General features: G+C 35.3%; 1 protein-coding gene across 3 annotated transcripts in view; it reads right to left on the bottom strand.

Moving 5' to 3' along the window:
* The window catches only part of SLC4A10 (solute carrier family 4 member 10), a 222,832-nt gene that overhangs the window by 88,722 nt on the left and 118,301 nt on the right, over positions 1–15,809 (bottom strand). For all 3 annotated transcript variants that reach the window (XM_060106607.1, XM_060106609.1, XM_060106608.1), the window contains 4 exons: positions 15,617–15,774; positions 12,493–12,580; positions 8,177–8,323; positions 14–114 (listed from right to left, as the gene is read on the bottom strand). In XM_060106607.1, coding sequence (XP_059962590.1) covers positions 14–114; positions 8,177–8,323; positions 12,493–12,580; positions 15,617–15,774 — 494 coding nt within the window. The remainder of the gene's footprint in view (positions 1–13; positions 115–8,176; positions 8,324–12,492; positions 12,581–15,616; positions 15,775–15,809) is intronic.

Here is a 15,809-nt window from a genome sequence, read left to right as displayed (position 1 = left end):
GCTTTTCACTAACCTTCCAGTTCGCTGGAGTTCAGGTCCACTATGTCCGCCGTGGGGCTCGGCTTCCCCATGAGCTGCTGTTCCATTTGGTACAGCAGGAATCTTTCTCTTCTCCTGCGGGAAGTTTTTTTTGTTTTGTTTTTGTTTTTGAATTTCAGGTGTTAGTTGTAAATAACAAAAAAAAATTTTTTTTCCCTTGAGGCAATATGCAGAGTGGCTAAGAAACCAGGCTCTGTTTCTTGTTTGTTATATGACCTCTAGAAAGTTATCTAGCCACCTAAAGCCTAAGTTCCCTCCTCATTTTACTGGTGATAATAACAGTACCTATCAGTGTGGTTGAGAGAATGAAATAAACTGATGAACATTAATTCATTCTTTCAACTAATATTTATTGAGTGCTTAGTGTGTGCCATTCATTTTTATGGGATGCTATAGATGTAAAGGTGAGCAAGAAAAAGCATTCTGTTAGTGGAGACAAACAATAAACCTAGAGTGTCAGGTAGAGATAGACATACAAAGAAAATAAAGTAAGGGAAGGAGACAGAGCGAGACCAGGTTTAAGGTAGGTCGAGGTGAAGAGGTGTTAGTGGTGTTATATCCCTGACCTAGTTCAACTGTTCAATAAGCATTAACTGTTATCATTAGCTATTTTTAAAATATATTTCCCTCTCTGATCCTGGCTCAGATCTTCCTACCCAAGCTTCTTTCCAACACAAAGCGATCCAAAAGACTATTGCAGAAGGAAGCTTCTAATTGAGCCAATGACAAATTAACTGAGGTTACGTAAGTGCTGTTTCCCCATAGGTCTATTCCGCCCACTTTTGTCAATGACAGAGAGTTTAAAAAATCAGAAAATCCTACCTACTGGTGATCTTGGAGCACACCAATGTGTTCAAAAGTGCTTAAAAGGACAATAAAAAAATTTTTAATGGTGAAATTAAACTTTTTACTTGACTGCCATTCCAAAATAGTGTAAACATGTAAACATGTTCTTTGTGTTTAATGTAAACATGAACAAGTGTGAATTATCAAATGATCTTATTACAATGGGACATTTAGATAAAATGGTACAGATTTAAAACATGACAAAAAATACATTTTGAAATGCACAAAATATAGGAAAGTTCGTTGCTTAATATTTTACAATTTCCTGGGTATATAAATAGATACAGTGAACTGAAGTTCAAAGATAAAAGAGAGTATGTCTGTCAACCAATGAAGGAACTGCCTTTACAGGTAAATTAACTATCATATATCAGTAAAGGGCTGTAATAGTGGCCCTCAGTACCCTCAATACCCAATAATCACCTAGGGAAAGATTCCTTAGCAAGCCTCAGAAGGCAAGTGATATTTGTTCTTCTGGGGAATTATCCCTGACTGCATAAATTAATTCATTGTTTTACAATCGGAAGAGCTATACACTGATAAGGCAAGTCATAAGCCATGAAAGATACTTGTCATTAAAAGTAACAATTTTCTCAAGGAGTGGTCATCTTCTAGTAAGGCAAAAAGGGTTTTGAAAAAATAATTGTGTATGTATAGTACCAATGAATATTCCGGGGAAAATACAGGAAATTTTTGTTTGTTTTTCAGACTTTTTTTTTTTTTTTTTGGCCAAGAGGCTCAGCCTGAAGCATCTTAGTTCACTGACCAGGGATCGAACCCGGGCCATGGCAGTGAATGCGCCGAGTCCTAACCACTGGACTGCCAGGGAATTCCCCAGACATTTTAAGTAAAATCAATAGGTGAGTAGATATGTGACAAGGCAAATTAAACAATTTATTAATTCAGTCAACAAACACTTATTAGGAGCCAATTTGTGTCAGGTTCTAGGCTGCACCACTGTACACCTGGGGACAAAGCAGGCCTATGCAGCTTATGTTCTAATGGGGAAGGCAAACAGTAAACAAATAAACATGTAAGTAAATTAATTCTATAGTGTGTTAAAACGATTAAAAACCAGGGAGAGTTTGGGATTAAAATATACACACTACTATATATAAAATGGATAACCAACAAGGACCCACTGTATAGCACAGGAAACTATACTCAATATCTTTTAATGACCTATAATGGAAAAGAATCTAAAAAAGAATATATATATGTGTGTGTATATATATATATAAATAACTGAATCACTTTGTTATACATCTGAAATTAACACAAGTTTGAAATCAACTATATTTCAATAAAAATTTAAAATAGGGTTTCCCTGGTGGTGCAGTGGTTAAAAATCCGCCTGCCAATGCAGGGGACACAGTTTCGAGCCCTGGTCCTGGAAGATCCTATATGCCGCGGAGCAATTAAGCCTGTGCACCACAACTACTGAGCCTGCGCTCTAGGGCCCTCGAGCCACAACTACTGAAGCCCACGTGCCTAGAGCCCGTGCTCTGCAACAAGAGAAGCCACCACAATGTGAAGCCTGCGCACCGCAACAAGAGAAAGCCTGAGTGCAGCAACAAAGACCCAACGCAGCCAAAAATAAATAAAACATAAATAAATTTTTTAAAAAGATGTCTTTAAAATTTTTTTTTAATAAATAAGTAAGTAAATGAATAAAATTTGTTTCCAAGTTTCTTCTGATATCTCCAACCTGAATTATTAGAAAGAAACGTTGAACAGATCTGCTTCTTCCTTTTGGGGATTGAGAGAGGTTTGGTGGATTTAATAAGATCCCTGAGATGTCCATATTTATGTAGCATTATGTACATGCCAGATTCTAGAGAGAAATATGATATCAAATGGTTTTTTTCACATGCAGAATATATAATAAAGAAAAAATAAAGAAAAACTATGGAAAAGTAAAAATTTAAGAGCAGACTAAGGGGGGGTGACGTATAGGGAGGAGGAACTGGCAATTACAAACGGAGTGTCTTTTGAGAAAAACTTGAGGGAGTCAAGAGAATTAGCCATAGAATAACTGGGGAACATCCAGGCAAAGAACAGCCAGTGGGATAGACTTAAGGCAGGAGTGTGGCTGCAGGGTTTGAAGAACAAGGAGGTGGGAGGCCAAGGAGAGGAGTGAGCAAGAAAGAGACAGGAGACAACTGAGAGGTGAAGGGAAGCCAGATTCTATAGGTTTAGTAGAATGTGGTAAGTATTTGGCTTTTATTCTCAGTGAAATGAGGCGCTTTTGCAGGATTTTAAGGAAAGGAGTAGCATGACCTAACACTCTGGCTGCTGTGTTGAGAACAGATTCTAGGGGCCAAGGGTAGAAACAAGGGGGCTGGTTAGGAGGCTATTTCAGTAATCCAGAAGAAAGATTATGGTAGCTTGAACTAGGGGGGTGGCAGTGGCAACAGCGAGAAATCGTATAATTCTGGATGAATATTGAAGGCAATGCCAAGAGTATTTCCTGGCAGAACTGAAGTCAGGTATAAGAGAGAAGAATAAAAGTTTCTGGCTTGGTCAATTGTAAGTATGGAGTTAACACTTATTGAGATGGGAAGGTACAGATGGAACAGATTTTGAGAAAAGATCAGAGTTTCTTATATTCTTCAGGAAACATGATATTGCCTTTTATAATATAAATGCAAAGATGTATATAGGTACAGAAATTATACAATCTATAATTCAGTTCCAACTTTGGCATGTTGAATTTTAGATATCTAAAAGACACCCAAGTAGAGACACAAGATAGGCATTTGGATAAGTAACTTGCAAGTGCAAGGTGAAAAATAAATTTGGGAGAGGATTTAAAGCTATAAGATTGGATGATATTACCAAGAGAATGAGTGTAGAGGAGAGAAGACCACTAAGGACTGAGCCCTGCATCACTTCAATATAAAGAAATCAGAGAGGAGAGGGGGAACCAGCTAATAAAACTGAGGAGTGACCAGTGAGGTATAAAGAAAACCAAGAGTGTGGGGTTTCGGGAGCCAAAGAAAAGAAAATATATCAAGGAAAAGGGAGTCATCAATTCTGTCAAAGGCTGCTGATTGATAGGCTAAATAAAATATAGACTGAAAATTGACCTTGGAATTTAGCATTGTGGAGGTCTTTGGCGACCTTCATGTAAGTAAATTTTAGTAAAGTGATGGGGGCAAATGCCTTATGGAGGTAGGTTTAAGAGAGAATTGAAGGATAAAAAAGAATGAAATCTTGCCATTTGCAACAACATGGATGGACCTAGAGGATATTATGGTAAGTGAAATAAGTCACACAAAGACAAATACTCATACAATCTCATTGATATGTGGAATCTAGAAAACAAAGAAAACAAACAAACAAAACAAAAACAGGCATAGATGCAGAGAACAAATGGGTGGTTGCCAGAGGGGAGGAGGTGTGGGGATGGGTGAAATAGGTGAAGGGAATTAAGAGGTACAAACTTTTAGTTAGAAAGTAAACAGGTCATGGGGATGTATTACACAGCATAAGAATGTTGTCAATAATACTGTAATAATTTTATATGGGGACACATAGTTATTAGACTTACTGTGGTGATCACTTCGTAACATATTTAAATATCGAATCACTACATTGTATGCCTGAAACTAATATAATATTGTACTTCAACTATATTTCAATTAAAAAATGAGAGAATTGGAGGAGAGGAATGGGAGGCAGATAGTACAGAGAACTCTTCTGTTGCATTGGGTTATAGAAGGGAACAAAGAAATGGATGAGTAGCTGGCAGTGATAGTGGCATTGAGAATTCTTTTTTTAAGATTTACAAATTAACAATGTTGTTTGCTAATAAAAATGATATAATACAGAACAAAAGACCTGATGATATAGGGGAGAAAGAGGAGGCTTGGGGAGTAATGTTTTTTGAGTAGGTATGAAGAGATGGGATCTACTGCACAGATAGAAGGCTGACTTTGGATAATTCATCAATAGTAATATATGGGAAGGCAGAGAATGTAGGTGCTGGCAGTAGATAAATATGGTTTGGGGAATCTACAGAAGTTCTCTTTTGATTATTTTAATTTTCTTAGGGAAATAGGAAGCAAGTCAACATCTGAAAGTCAGAAAGCATGTGCTAAAAGTTTGAGGAGAGAAAACAGGTGTGAGATAGTCATGTAGAGAATGGATTGAACTTGGGAAGTAGAGTATAATGAACTTGTAATATAAAGGGCCTACCTGAGGTATGTGGTCATGAATTATATGAGATTAGTCAATGTAGTTGTATATTTTCCTTCAGCCACTCTCAGCTGCATCAATGGAGGTATAGACCAAAGAACTGAATTCACACAGTGTTGTGGTTTTGACAAGCAAGTAAATGGCATGAGAGAAAAGCAAGGAAGTTGAGGGTATACACAGGGGAGTGATTATAATGACTGACACAATGTTCTAACAGTATTTTCAAGGGTATCCCTTGAGGTGACTGTTTATTCTTCTCTTAACTGAAAGTAAAAAGTATTAAAAAATACTGTGATTTGCACATTCTGGAAGAATAAAAACCATGGAGATTATCCCATGGAGGAAAATATTATTTGAATGAATAGGAAGTCAGAGTGCTTAATTTATTTCAATTCATTTTAATCAAAGAAAACATAGTTTCATAGTATCTATTATTCAATTCCAACATACATTTAAAAAATACTAATGTTGTAAAGAAACACAGAGTGTATCTAATTCAAACTCATATAAAATTGTGTTGCTTAACATTATAGTAACTAACTACATGTGGCTATTTAAATTTAAGTTAATTAAAATAAAAAATTCAGTTCCTCAGTTGCAGTAGCCAAATTTCTAGTGCTCAGTAGTGGCTTGGCTTATTAGACAGCATAGATATAGAACATTTCTATCATTTCAGAAAGTTCTGTTGGACACACTGATATAGAACCAGTACAGAAAGGTTATGGCATCTGTTTAAGATCATACAAATAGATAATAGCAGAACCCAGGTGCCTTGATTCTTAGTTCAATGTTCTTTCTACTACTGCCTCTCAATACCCAGAATCCAACAATTAATCCTGGTTTTAAAGTCTCATAAAATTAATTTTGAAAATACAAAGCTCCCATGCCTCCACTTGCCTCAGAAACATCATTTCTCAAAGGGAAGGTGCTTTCAAAAATGCTTGACTTTAGGGCTTCCCTGGTGGTGCGGTGGTAAAGAATCCACCTGCCAATGCAGGGGACAGGGGTTCAAGCCCTGGTCTGGGAAGATCCCACATGCTGCAGAGCTACTAAGCCCGTGTGCCACAACCACTAAGCCTGCGAGCCACAACTACTGAGCCCATGTGCCACAAATACTGAAGTCCGTGTGTCTAGAGCCCATGCCCCGCAACAAGAGAAGCCACTGCAATGAGAAGCTGGCGCACCGCAATGAAGAGTAGCCCCTGCTCACCACAACTAGAGAAAGCCCGCCCACAGCAATGAAGACCCAACGCAGCCAAAAATAAAATAAATAATTTTTTTTTTAATGCTTGACTTTAGTTTTAATGTTTGAAAAGCAAATTGGTGTTAACAAGTGACTTTTAAGGTCTCATATTCAACATATTAGTATTTTCACTAAATTTTTCTGAATAACATCAATTAAAGAGATTCTTTCTTATTACTTCAAGAAGCATTATACTGCCTTTGCTAATACTGTAAGTGCAAAGATGTATGCAAGTACAAAAATAAGACCATCTAAACCCTTAAAATTACTCTTTAAGCAACTTACTTTATTTTAGTAGTAGATCAGCTGAAATGGTTAAGTAGTACACCTGCTCATTTACCCACCTCTGGCTAACCAGAAAAGCTTCTATGTCTAGAGCTGGGTCAGTTAGGCCATCTGTTACTTCAACTAAGGCAGCACTTCCTACTAAGGCAGCTGGACTCCACAGGGACAAGAGCCAAAGGCAAGGCTTGGGTAGATGACAGCAGAGAGAGTTGGAGGAGGCAGATTCAATAGGAATAGAGATGGCAATATGAGTGGGCTTAAGACATTTGGCCACCACTCTCAACAAAGACATGCCTGCAATAAGAATCTCACCCCAAACAACAGCAATGGTCTTTATTTCTATCTTTCTGCATTGTATAACAAGTAAAATGAACATTAGATTTTCATAGGGAGAATTTTTACAATTTTCACACCATATGCCCACACAAAAGTAATAGAAACAAAAGAATTATTTTAAAAAATTCTTCAAATCATAAATGTGATTAGCAGAAACAGGGAGTTTTCCATGCAATATCACTAAACCATGCCTTTGAATTTTCCTAACACTTGCCAATTTCAAAGTAATGTATCAGAATATGGAAAGACAGTAATGAGCTTTTTCTCAAGCATATTTTCTATTTTTATTAAAATTTCAATTTTCCTCCAGTATAGTATGTTTTAAGGTGGGTCTAAAATCTTTCCAGGCATATGGGACTGTCATTTAGTAGAATATCATCAATACACCAAATCTGTGTTGAATAGGAAGAAGGAAGATTTTACAACTTCATATCCCTGCCTTTTTAGAGATGTATTAGGTTCTGGTACCCATTCAAATGTGGTGGGAAATTTAACTCATTTCTGACACTATTTACCCAGAGATAGCATCGGATTCCACAGGTCGAGTCCTGCAAGACTGTCCACCAATCAGACCCCATTTCAGGTTGTTGATGGTGCTTCCGATCAACTGGCTATAAATCTGAGGGTTCCCATGAACCCCTTCTCAGGTTCAACTAATTTGCTAGAGTGGCTCATGGAAGTCAGAGAAACATTTTATTTACTTGATCACCAGTTTTATTATAAAAGGATATAACTCAGGAACAGCCAGATGGAAGAGATGCATAGGACAAGGCATGGGGAAAGGTCAAGGAACTTCCATACCCTCTCCAGGCACACCTATCTTCCCAATCTCCATGTATTCACCAACCCAGAAGCTCTCTGAACCCTGTCCCTTTGGGGTTTTGTGGAGGCTTCATTACACAGGCATGATTGATTAAACCAATGGCCATTGGTGATTGAACTCAAACTCTAGCCCCTCTCACCTCCCTGGAGGTAACCTCCAGGGAGTAACCTCATTAACGTAACAAAAGACATCTCTGTTGTTTCATCACTTAGAAAATTCCAAGCATTTCAGGAGCTCTGTGTCAGAAATAGGGACAAAGACCAGATATATGTTTCATATTATAAATCACAGTATCACGGAAGTTATAATTTAAATCATTTGAATCTTTGAATTGGTTATACTATTTTAGTACATATACACAACAAAATGATGGTAGTCTTAAGAGTATTTTCGTATATACATACCTGGGAAGGAACATTTTTGGGAGGCTCTATTCGAATGCTTGGATCCCATTCTCCAGGAGGGAGAACAGTAACCTGATCCAGAAATTCATCAATTCCTGATACCAAGTCGTTACGATCTTTAGCTTTGTAAGCAACATCATGAAATACCTATAGAAGGAAAATAATCATTTATAGATAAAAAACAATTATAAAATCTTAATGTGTTCTTTGTTTTCATCTCCCAGTTATCTCACATGTGATTATAACAATTTGAATAAGAAGCTCTAACTAAAGAAGTTTTTAGTGTGAAATATTATAGCTTAGTTTATTCTATGATTGCACACACTTATTTTTTCTTAGAATGTAAGTGAATGTTGAAATTTCTGGTGGCAAGAGTAAGAGAAGGGAAAGGAGGATAGAAGGAAGCTCATTAAACTAGAATTAATGATTCAAGTTTGGCAAACATTGTTTAAATATGTGTAAATCAAACTTCCTGTAAGAAGCCTTTGCTTTAAAATAGAGATAAACATTTATAGAATATATTAGAAATTTTAACAATATTTATACCGTGGCATAAACTAACGCTAACCACTGAATAAATGATGGACTAATCAATAAATGATAATAAGCCAAGTAACTATATAAAAGTGAAATTGGATCTTTACCCACATCCCACACAAAAAGCAATTCTAGGTATTAAAAACTTAAATATGAGAGTTAAAGTATTAAACTCATTGGACAGAATATAGAAGGATATATTTATTACCTCAGGGTAAGCAATAATACAAACCTCAAGCATTTAGTGTCAAAACAAAGCACATAATTTTTGCTGTTCTTCAAGGGGGAAAAAAAAAAAGAGGTGTTCAATAATGTCAAATGCCAGTAAGAGATCAAGTGACATGAGTACTGAACACAGGATAGTATATTGCGTAAATGGTGACCTTACAGAAAGCAGTTTCAGTAGAGTGGTAGTGACAAAACTCATACCGTAACACACTGAGATAAATGAAGTTATGATATTCAGAACCAAGTAGAGATCAGTCTTTCAAAACTCTTGAGATTCAGATTCATTCAAACATTTCAGTGGTACATGCTATGTTAAGGAGTAAGAAATTTTAAGGATGGGAAAAACCTGGACTTTTATTTCGTATGTATTTCTTAAGTAGCTACTATATGTTGGGCATGTTTGTTAATTGAACAGAACAAGTCAGTGTTGACTTAAGAGCTAGGTGATAGAGAAAATCGTTGGTGCAAAAATCCAAAACAAGAAAAAGAAAAATAATCCCTTTTTTTTGTTTTTGCTTTCGCCTTTGTTTTTATAAAACTATGTTATTTATGTTAATATACAATGACTTTACTATTGTTATTTTAAAATAAATTCACAAATACACTTTTTAAAATTCTCAGTTTTCAGTTCTCTTATGATAAATATCAGCATACTTATCCATGAAAACAAAAGTTCTTTGGAATGCTTAATAATTTTTAAGACTATAAAAGGATTAATAAATTGGTAGTAGTGCCAATAAACAAAATCATATGATTTATTTCTAGTAATGCTCAACAGGAAGGAAGAAAATAGATTACACTGACTAAGATAAGGTGTTGCTAGGATGACTAGAACATTCAGTCATTAATTCATTTAAAAAAAAATGACTGAACCCTGACTGAGGGCCAGACACTACGTTAAGTTTGAAGATACAAAAGGAAAAGACAGTCTACCTACAAGAAGTTCCTGGTACAGAGAAGAAAAGAACAAACAGAGCTTAGTCAACAAATATTTATTTGAGCACCTGACAAAATCAGGGAACAAAAATGAATATTAAGTGGTAACTGCTCTCATGGAATTTACAGCTTAATAGGGCAATACAATTCCATTTTCTTAACTAAAGTAAACTGTAAGAATCAACATATTGAATTTTATTCTTAATGAGTATAATTGTTCAATGTATTTCAAAGCAGTTATATAAGCAGAACATTTTCTCCACCTGGGCTTTGAACAATAAAAACTTTTTTCTCTTTTAAAAGTATTTAAACATTTTTAAAAAATATTCAATGAATGTACTATCATAATTTAAATGTTCTATTATAATTAACAGCTCTCATTTTTGGAGTAACTTTCTGGCTGAGTTTCTGCTTCTCTATCCTACTGCTCACAGAGAGTTAAACAAATTGCCCCAAAGCTAAGTTTTAAACTTTCAAGTCTAAAGGTTTCATGTTTGAGCCTTCATTCAAGAGCTGATGCTTGTTCTCAAATTAGGTAGTTCTCATTTACCAAGGAAATAGATGGAGGTCCTTTCTCTGCTCTCATTCTAAATCTAAAATTTTAAAACCATGCATGCTTCTCTGTTGTTCTATGTCTACTTGATTAGTCAAAAACTTTGGAATTGACTTTTTTCTTTAGAGAAAATCTTGACTCCTAACTGGGGAAAGGAAGTATAAGGAAGAGAGATAACTTGAGTATTTATGCATAGTATGCTCCTCTCACCACATAAGATGTCCCATGCCCCAGAGATATCTCAATGTAATATCTTAATGTCTTAGATGTGGAAACATAATATACCATGAAACATATGTGCATGAAAGTGACAGTAGTTAAATTATGACACAGTGTCATTTATTTTTCAATACTGTAAAAATTGCAAAATATTAATCAACATGGAAACACTAAAAGTAAAGATACTGTCAGTGCCTTCTCATAGAGAGTTCTACTAGAACAGGTTTGTGGAACTCATGAAGCCCTTTTGTCACTCTCCTGTCTTCTCCCAGATTTCCTCAACAGAATATGTTACTCTTTATAGTAGGCTAAGTAGTGTCTTCTCAAAATATATGTCCACCTGAACTTCAGAAAGTGATCTTCTTTGGAATAAGCGTCTTCGCAGATGTAATTAAGGATCTCAAGATGAGGTCATCCTGGATTAGGGTGGGCCCTACATCTAATGACATGTGTCCTTATAAGAGACATAAGAGACAGAAAAGGAGAAGACATACAGAAACACAGGGGAGAAGGCCATGTGAAGACAAAGGCAGAGACGGGAATTTTGCTGCCACAAGCCATGGAATGACAGGAGCCACCAGAAGCTGGAGAGACAGGGAAAGACTTTCCCCTAGAGGCTCCAGAGAGAATGTAGCCCTGCTGACATTTTGACTTCAGACTTCTGGCCCCCCAAAATATGAAAAAATAAATTACTTTTGTTTTAATTACCCAGTTTGTGGTAATTTTTTATGCATAGGAAACTAATACACTCATTAAGTTGGTTCTTTCTGAAACAGATGAAAAAAATGTTTTTCTTCTAGCTTTTGGTTTCCTATGTGTAAATATCAATAACTAATTCATATAAAACCAATAAACATAATTTGAACAGATATAATAGAAGAATTTATATTGAACCCCAAACACAAGTTCAAATTTTCAGATTTCATAAAACTAGGAAAAGTTATATGTAATACTAATGAACTCTTTTCAAAGATTTCAAGTATCAGAAGCCATGTATTTCAATAAATAAATTATTAAATTATTTGGATGATATTCTAGAAATGCATAATCTCTTTGTTATTTACTACTGACTTTTGAATTTATGTCCCGTCTGTGATTTTTGCATATGCTCTTCTTTTACAATAAAAACAATAAAATAATAAAAACAGGTTTTCATAACGTGCTGTAGAATCCAAGAAACCAGTTATATACTACTTTTTATGTTTATTTTTATGATCTTACATTTTTGAGACATATATCTATTTGAGAAGCTGATGAAAGCTTTTTCCAGTCCAAGAAAACTACACACAAATTTTTGTACATAGAAAAATTTGTGGGCTGTATCAGAGATCACAGGCCTCTAGAAATCTTCAGTTCCTCTAATGGTTAAAAAACTCCCAGGTTAAAAACATCTACATTTAGGCAATTATAAAGAGAGTTGATAGACGTTGCATGGCTTTTGGTGTCATGTATACTATTCAGATAAACTGACATTGTTTTTGTGTTTGTTTTTTTTTTGAGACCTTAAAATTATTTTGCCCCAAACAAGACCTGCAGTGATATTTACAATGGTGATCACTTTGGCAACACATATGCTACAAGGGGAATATTAATGAATACATTCTAAATGTCACTAAATAACAAATTTTCTTTAGAGTATGAGGTTTTAAAATGTTCATGTGTGTGAATTTATTATCCCTTTTGAACAAATTTTTCCAAAGGAAATTTTATAGTACAAGCATTTAAAAGAAGGGGAATTCAATACAGAGAAATCTGATTCACAGCAAACTGTCATGAATACAGAACTCCAAAAGTTAGGTGTACCTAGTAAAGGGAAATGTTCGCAATGAACTTGAATAAATACCTCATCTGTCATTAGGGTTGCAATGGATCTGCCAATCTCATGGTACTGTTGCCCCTTTCCCAGGGGTCCCAGAAGAATGAACAAAAATCTGTAATTAAGAAGAAAAAAACACAAATGTTTCAAGGTAGAAATAAAAAATAATTTTAGTAGTACAGAATCACTCATCTCAAAGGAATTACTGAAGATAGGGATTTTGATGTAAAATAGTTCCATATTTTTCCACAGGTTATTATTACAGGTATTGAAATTTTTTTATGATGTTTCAAAATGACTCATGCTTGAGATCCTTGTACAATTGGAATCGTGGTTATTTTGCTCTGTTTCCTTCATTTAGTTACCTATTGTGCCCACACAGTTGTTAGTGTGAATTTTTAGGATTCTATAATCCTTAGAGGAGAAAGTTGAGAAAAGTAAAATCTGATTAAACCTTTCTGAATTGTAAGAAAGAGAACTCACTGATATGTAAATTGTAGAATTAGGTAGAAGGGGAAAAAAGTAATACAGTAGTATAAACAATGAAAGAACATAGGGTCAAAAAAACAGTAGGTGTACGTAAATTTACATTAAATAGGAAAAATGATTGCTAGGAATCAAAGATCAGTTAGGATAAAAAAAACTATTAATTCCAATGCTGCAGGAATAAAAGTAGCAGCTGAACTGTGATATTCCATCTCAATTAGGTTGAAAGTCTAGCAAATACATCATCACAACTGGAACTTTTGAAGAAATCAACATGTGTTTTAACTTTGGAGGACCAGTAATCGTCTTATCTCTGAAAAGGTCAATGCTACAGGGAAATTGTGAGAATTTTAAGATGACCTATATTCTGTAATATAACTCTACAGTATTCATTTGTTAAATGGTTCTTGCTCTTAAGTGTGAAAACTAATGGCTTTTTAAAGTGTGCTAAAATAAGTACTACAATTCTACCTTTCATTTAGTTATAAACTTTAGAGATTGTACATGTTTTACATGATGCATATATTACACAGTCTTAGAGGATGTGACATTAATTTTTTGTGTCAGATGTTACTGAATCCAAGTCAACTTCTGCTATACAGAAATGTCTACTATACATTTAAAACAGGAATAATTTAGTGTGGTGGCAGATGCTTTATCAAGTATAGTACTTTCAAGAAATTTCCTAACCTATGTACATCCTGCTACTTTTCAGGTTTCTATTCCATGGGCTATTTATAAAGTCCTAAAATTATTTTCTGACATTTTTACTATGTGTTACTGTTATATACACGGTGTGCCCTTTTGACTTCCTAAGAAAGGATAATTAGGAACCTCGAATGGCTTTGTTTATTTTATTTGTCTAACTAATCTTCTTCTATTTTTCACCTTTCCAAACTAGTCTAGTCTTAAATCTCTCCTCATACAGTGGCTCTACTGTGCTCCTAATTTTTCCTCCATTGTTCTGTAGACGCATTTTGCTATGTCAGTATGAAACGAGGTCACCTAAACCTTTACACTTTTCAAAGTGAGGGTATATAACCCCATTATGGCTTTTCTCTACTCCTGGGAATTTTCCTTTTCTTTCCTTTGAAACACAAGAGCTATCATTGTCATAAATATCCATCATTTACTCAGAGTTCATCGGATACCTTCCTAAGTGGTAGAACAAGAATGCACTGCTTGGAAGATGCAAAAAAATTTTAATCTACTAAAGTAATACCTCTATGGTTAGTAAGTTTCACATCTTAAATCTGAATCCCAAATACCCAGAAACTCTGAATAGATTACAGGGTGTAAATAGAAAAATGCAGCCTTAATCATACAGTCAGAGGCCACCTTAATGTGCCCAGTTCATCCTTCCCCTTTTTTAATAAAAGTTGGTATGTATCAGAAGTCTCAGTAGCCCTCCAACAGGATGAACAGACACTTCTCTCTATAACCTGAACTGGTAACTAGCTACCTGCCTCAAATCTGTTCTTCCACAGATTCAGGAAGAGGCACTCAAACACTGAATCCCCTTCCAGTCAGCTGAGCTCTAATAAAATGAGGCCTCTCCTGACTAAACTATTCCATATTTTTGGAATATCTTAAGCACAATCAAAACACAGAGTGATGTAATCTGCTATGTTTTAAGGCCAAAGGTCCATAGAAGAAACATTCTACAAACCCAGTTTCCACAGCACCTGAACTTTTCATCAATTTAACTTGGCTAAGGCATTCAGTGTTTGGACGAGGAGGCATATTAACAGCATCTGAAATAATTATAGCATCAAACAAAGGGCAGCAGTCACGTAGGAAATGGGGCCCTACATAGATATGTTTTGCTATGGGAACAGGATCAGAGTGAAAGGCTGTCTATATACAGGAATCGCATTTGATGGAGGGAGAAGGAAAGAAAACAAGGTCCCCTGGAGGAATTGCTAGGAACCTAATGTTCTGTAGACAATATTCTTTTTTCAATTTGCCCATGGACAGTCTTATCTCTATAACATAGAGATAAATAATAAACAACAAAATTCAGTTTGTATTGTGGTAAAGTTGTTAGTTTTTATGTACAGCTGAATGAAAAACAAGTTCAGGTAATCAAATTAAATTTGTACTTTTGATTCAGATTCAACCACAGTACCATGATGCTACTACCAATGATTCTTAAGACTCTATGTATGTGAAGTATACTATGCCTAAGATTGAATCTTATAGTACATTAGATACAGCAGGTAGTATCCTAATGATGGCACTTACATGTACTCTGAGGGCCTACTCAGTCAAGCATAAGGCAGGCCTTGAAAACTTTGATCTTTTTAAGTACGATCACACTCATATACAGGATCCCACAGTCTAATGCAATCTTTGAGAAAAGCCTAATACTTTATCACTTTTCACCAAAATTGTAAGAAAGGATTTATATGGTGATATAGACCAGGGTAGTCAGAGATGAGGAGCATGCCTAAAAGAAAACATAGAAATTTGAGAGGAAGGAGGAAAGGACTGAATAATTTTTTAAAAACTTTTTGCCCTCCTCCACAAACAAGAAGAAACAATAGTTTTGTCGATTACACTTTAGTTTCTAGAAAAAACTCTCAGAGGAAACTATATTTACACCTTTTTTACCCACAAATAAATGACTTAAGAAAAGTGCAAAAGGTGCTCTTATACTTTGTACCTGGTTGGGATTGGGACTTCAGCCAGTCCTTGAAGCAATACAGCTGGAGACAACCTGACAAACGCAACTACAGTTCGATCCAAAAACTCCAATTCCCCAACTAAGATGTTTGAAGCTTCAGCACCTGGAGGAATCTTCTTCATAAAATGCAGATCAACCTGAGATCACCACAAAGTAAAATAAGGTAAATCAA

This window comes from Mesoplodon densirostris, chromosome 8 (assembly GCF_025265405.1).
Source record: "Mesoplodon densirostris isolate mMesDen1 chromosome 8, mMesDen1 primary haplotype, whole genome shotgun sequence".
Lineage (NCBI taxonomy): Eukaryota > Metazoa > Chordata > Mammalia > Artiodactyla > Ziphiidae > Mesoplodon > Mesoplodon densirostris.
Note: the sequence above shows the minus strand (reverse complement) of the source record. Positions and strands in the feature narration are given on the sequence as shown.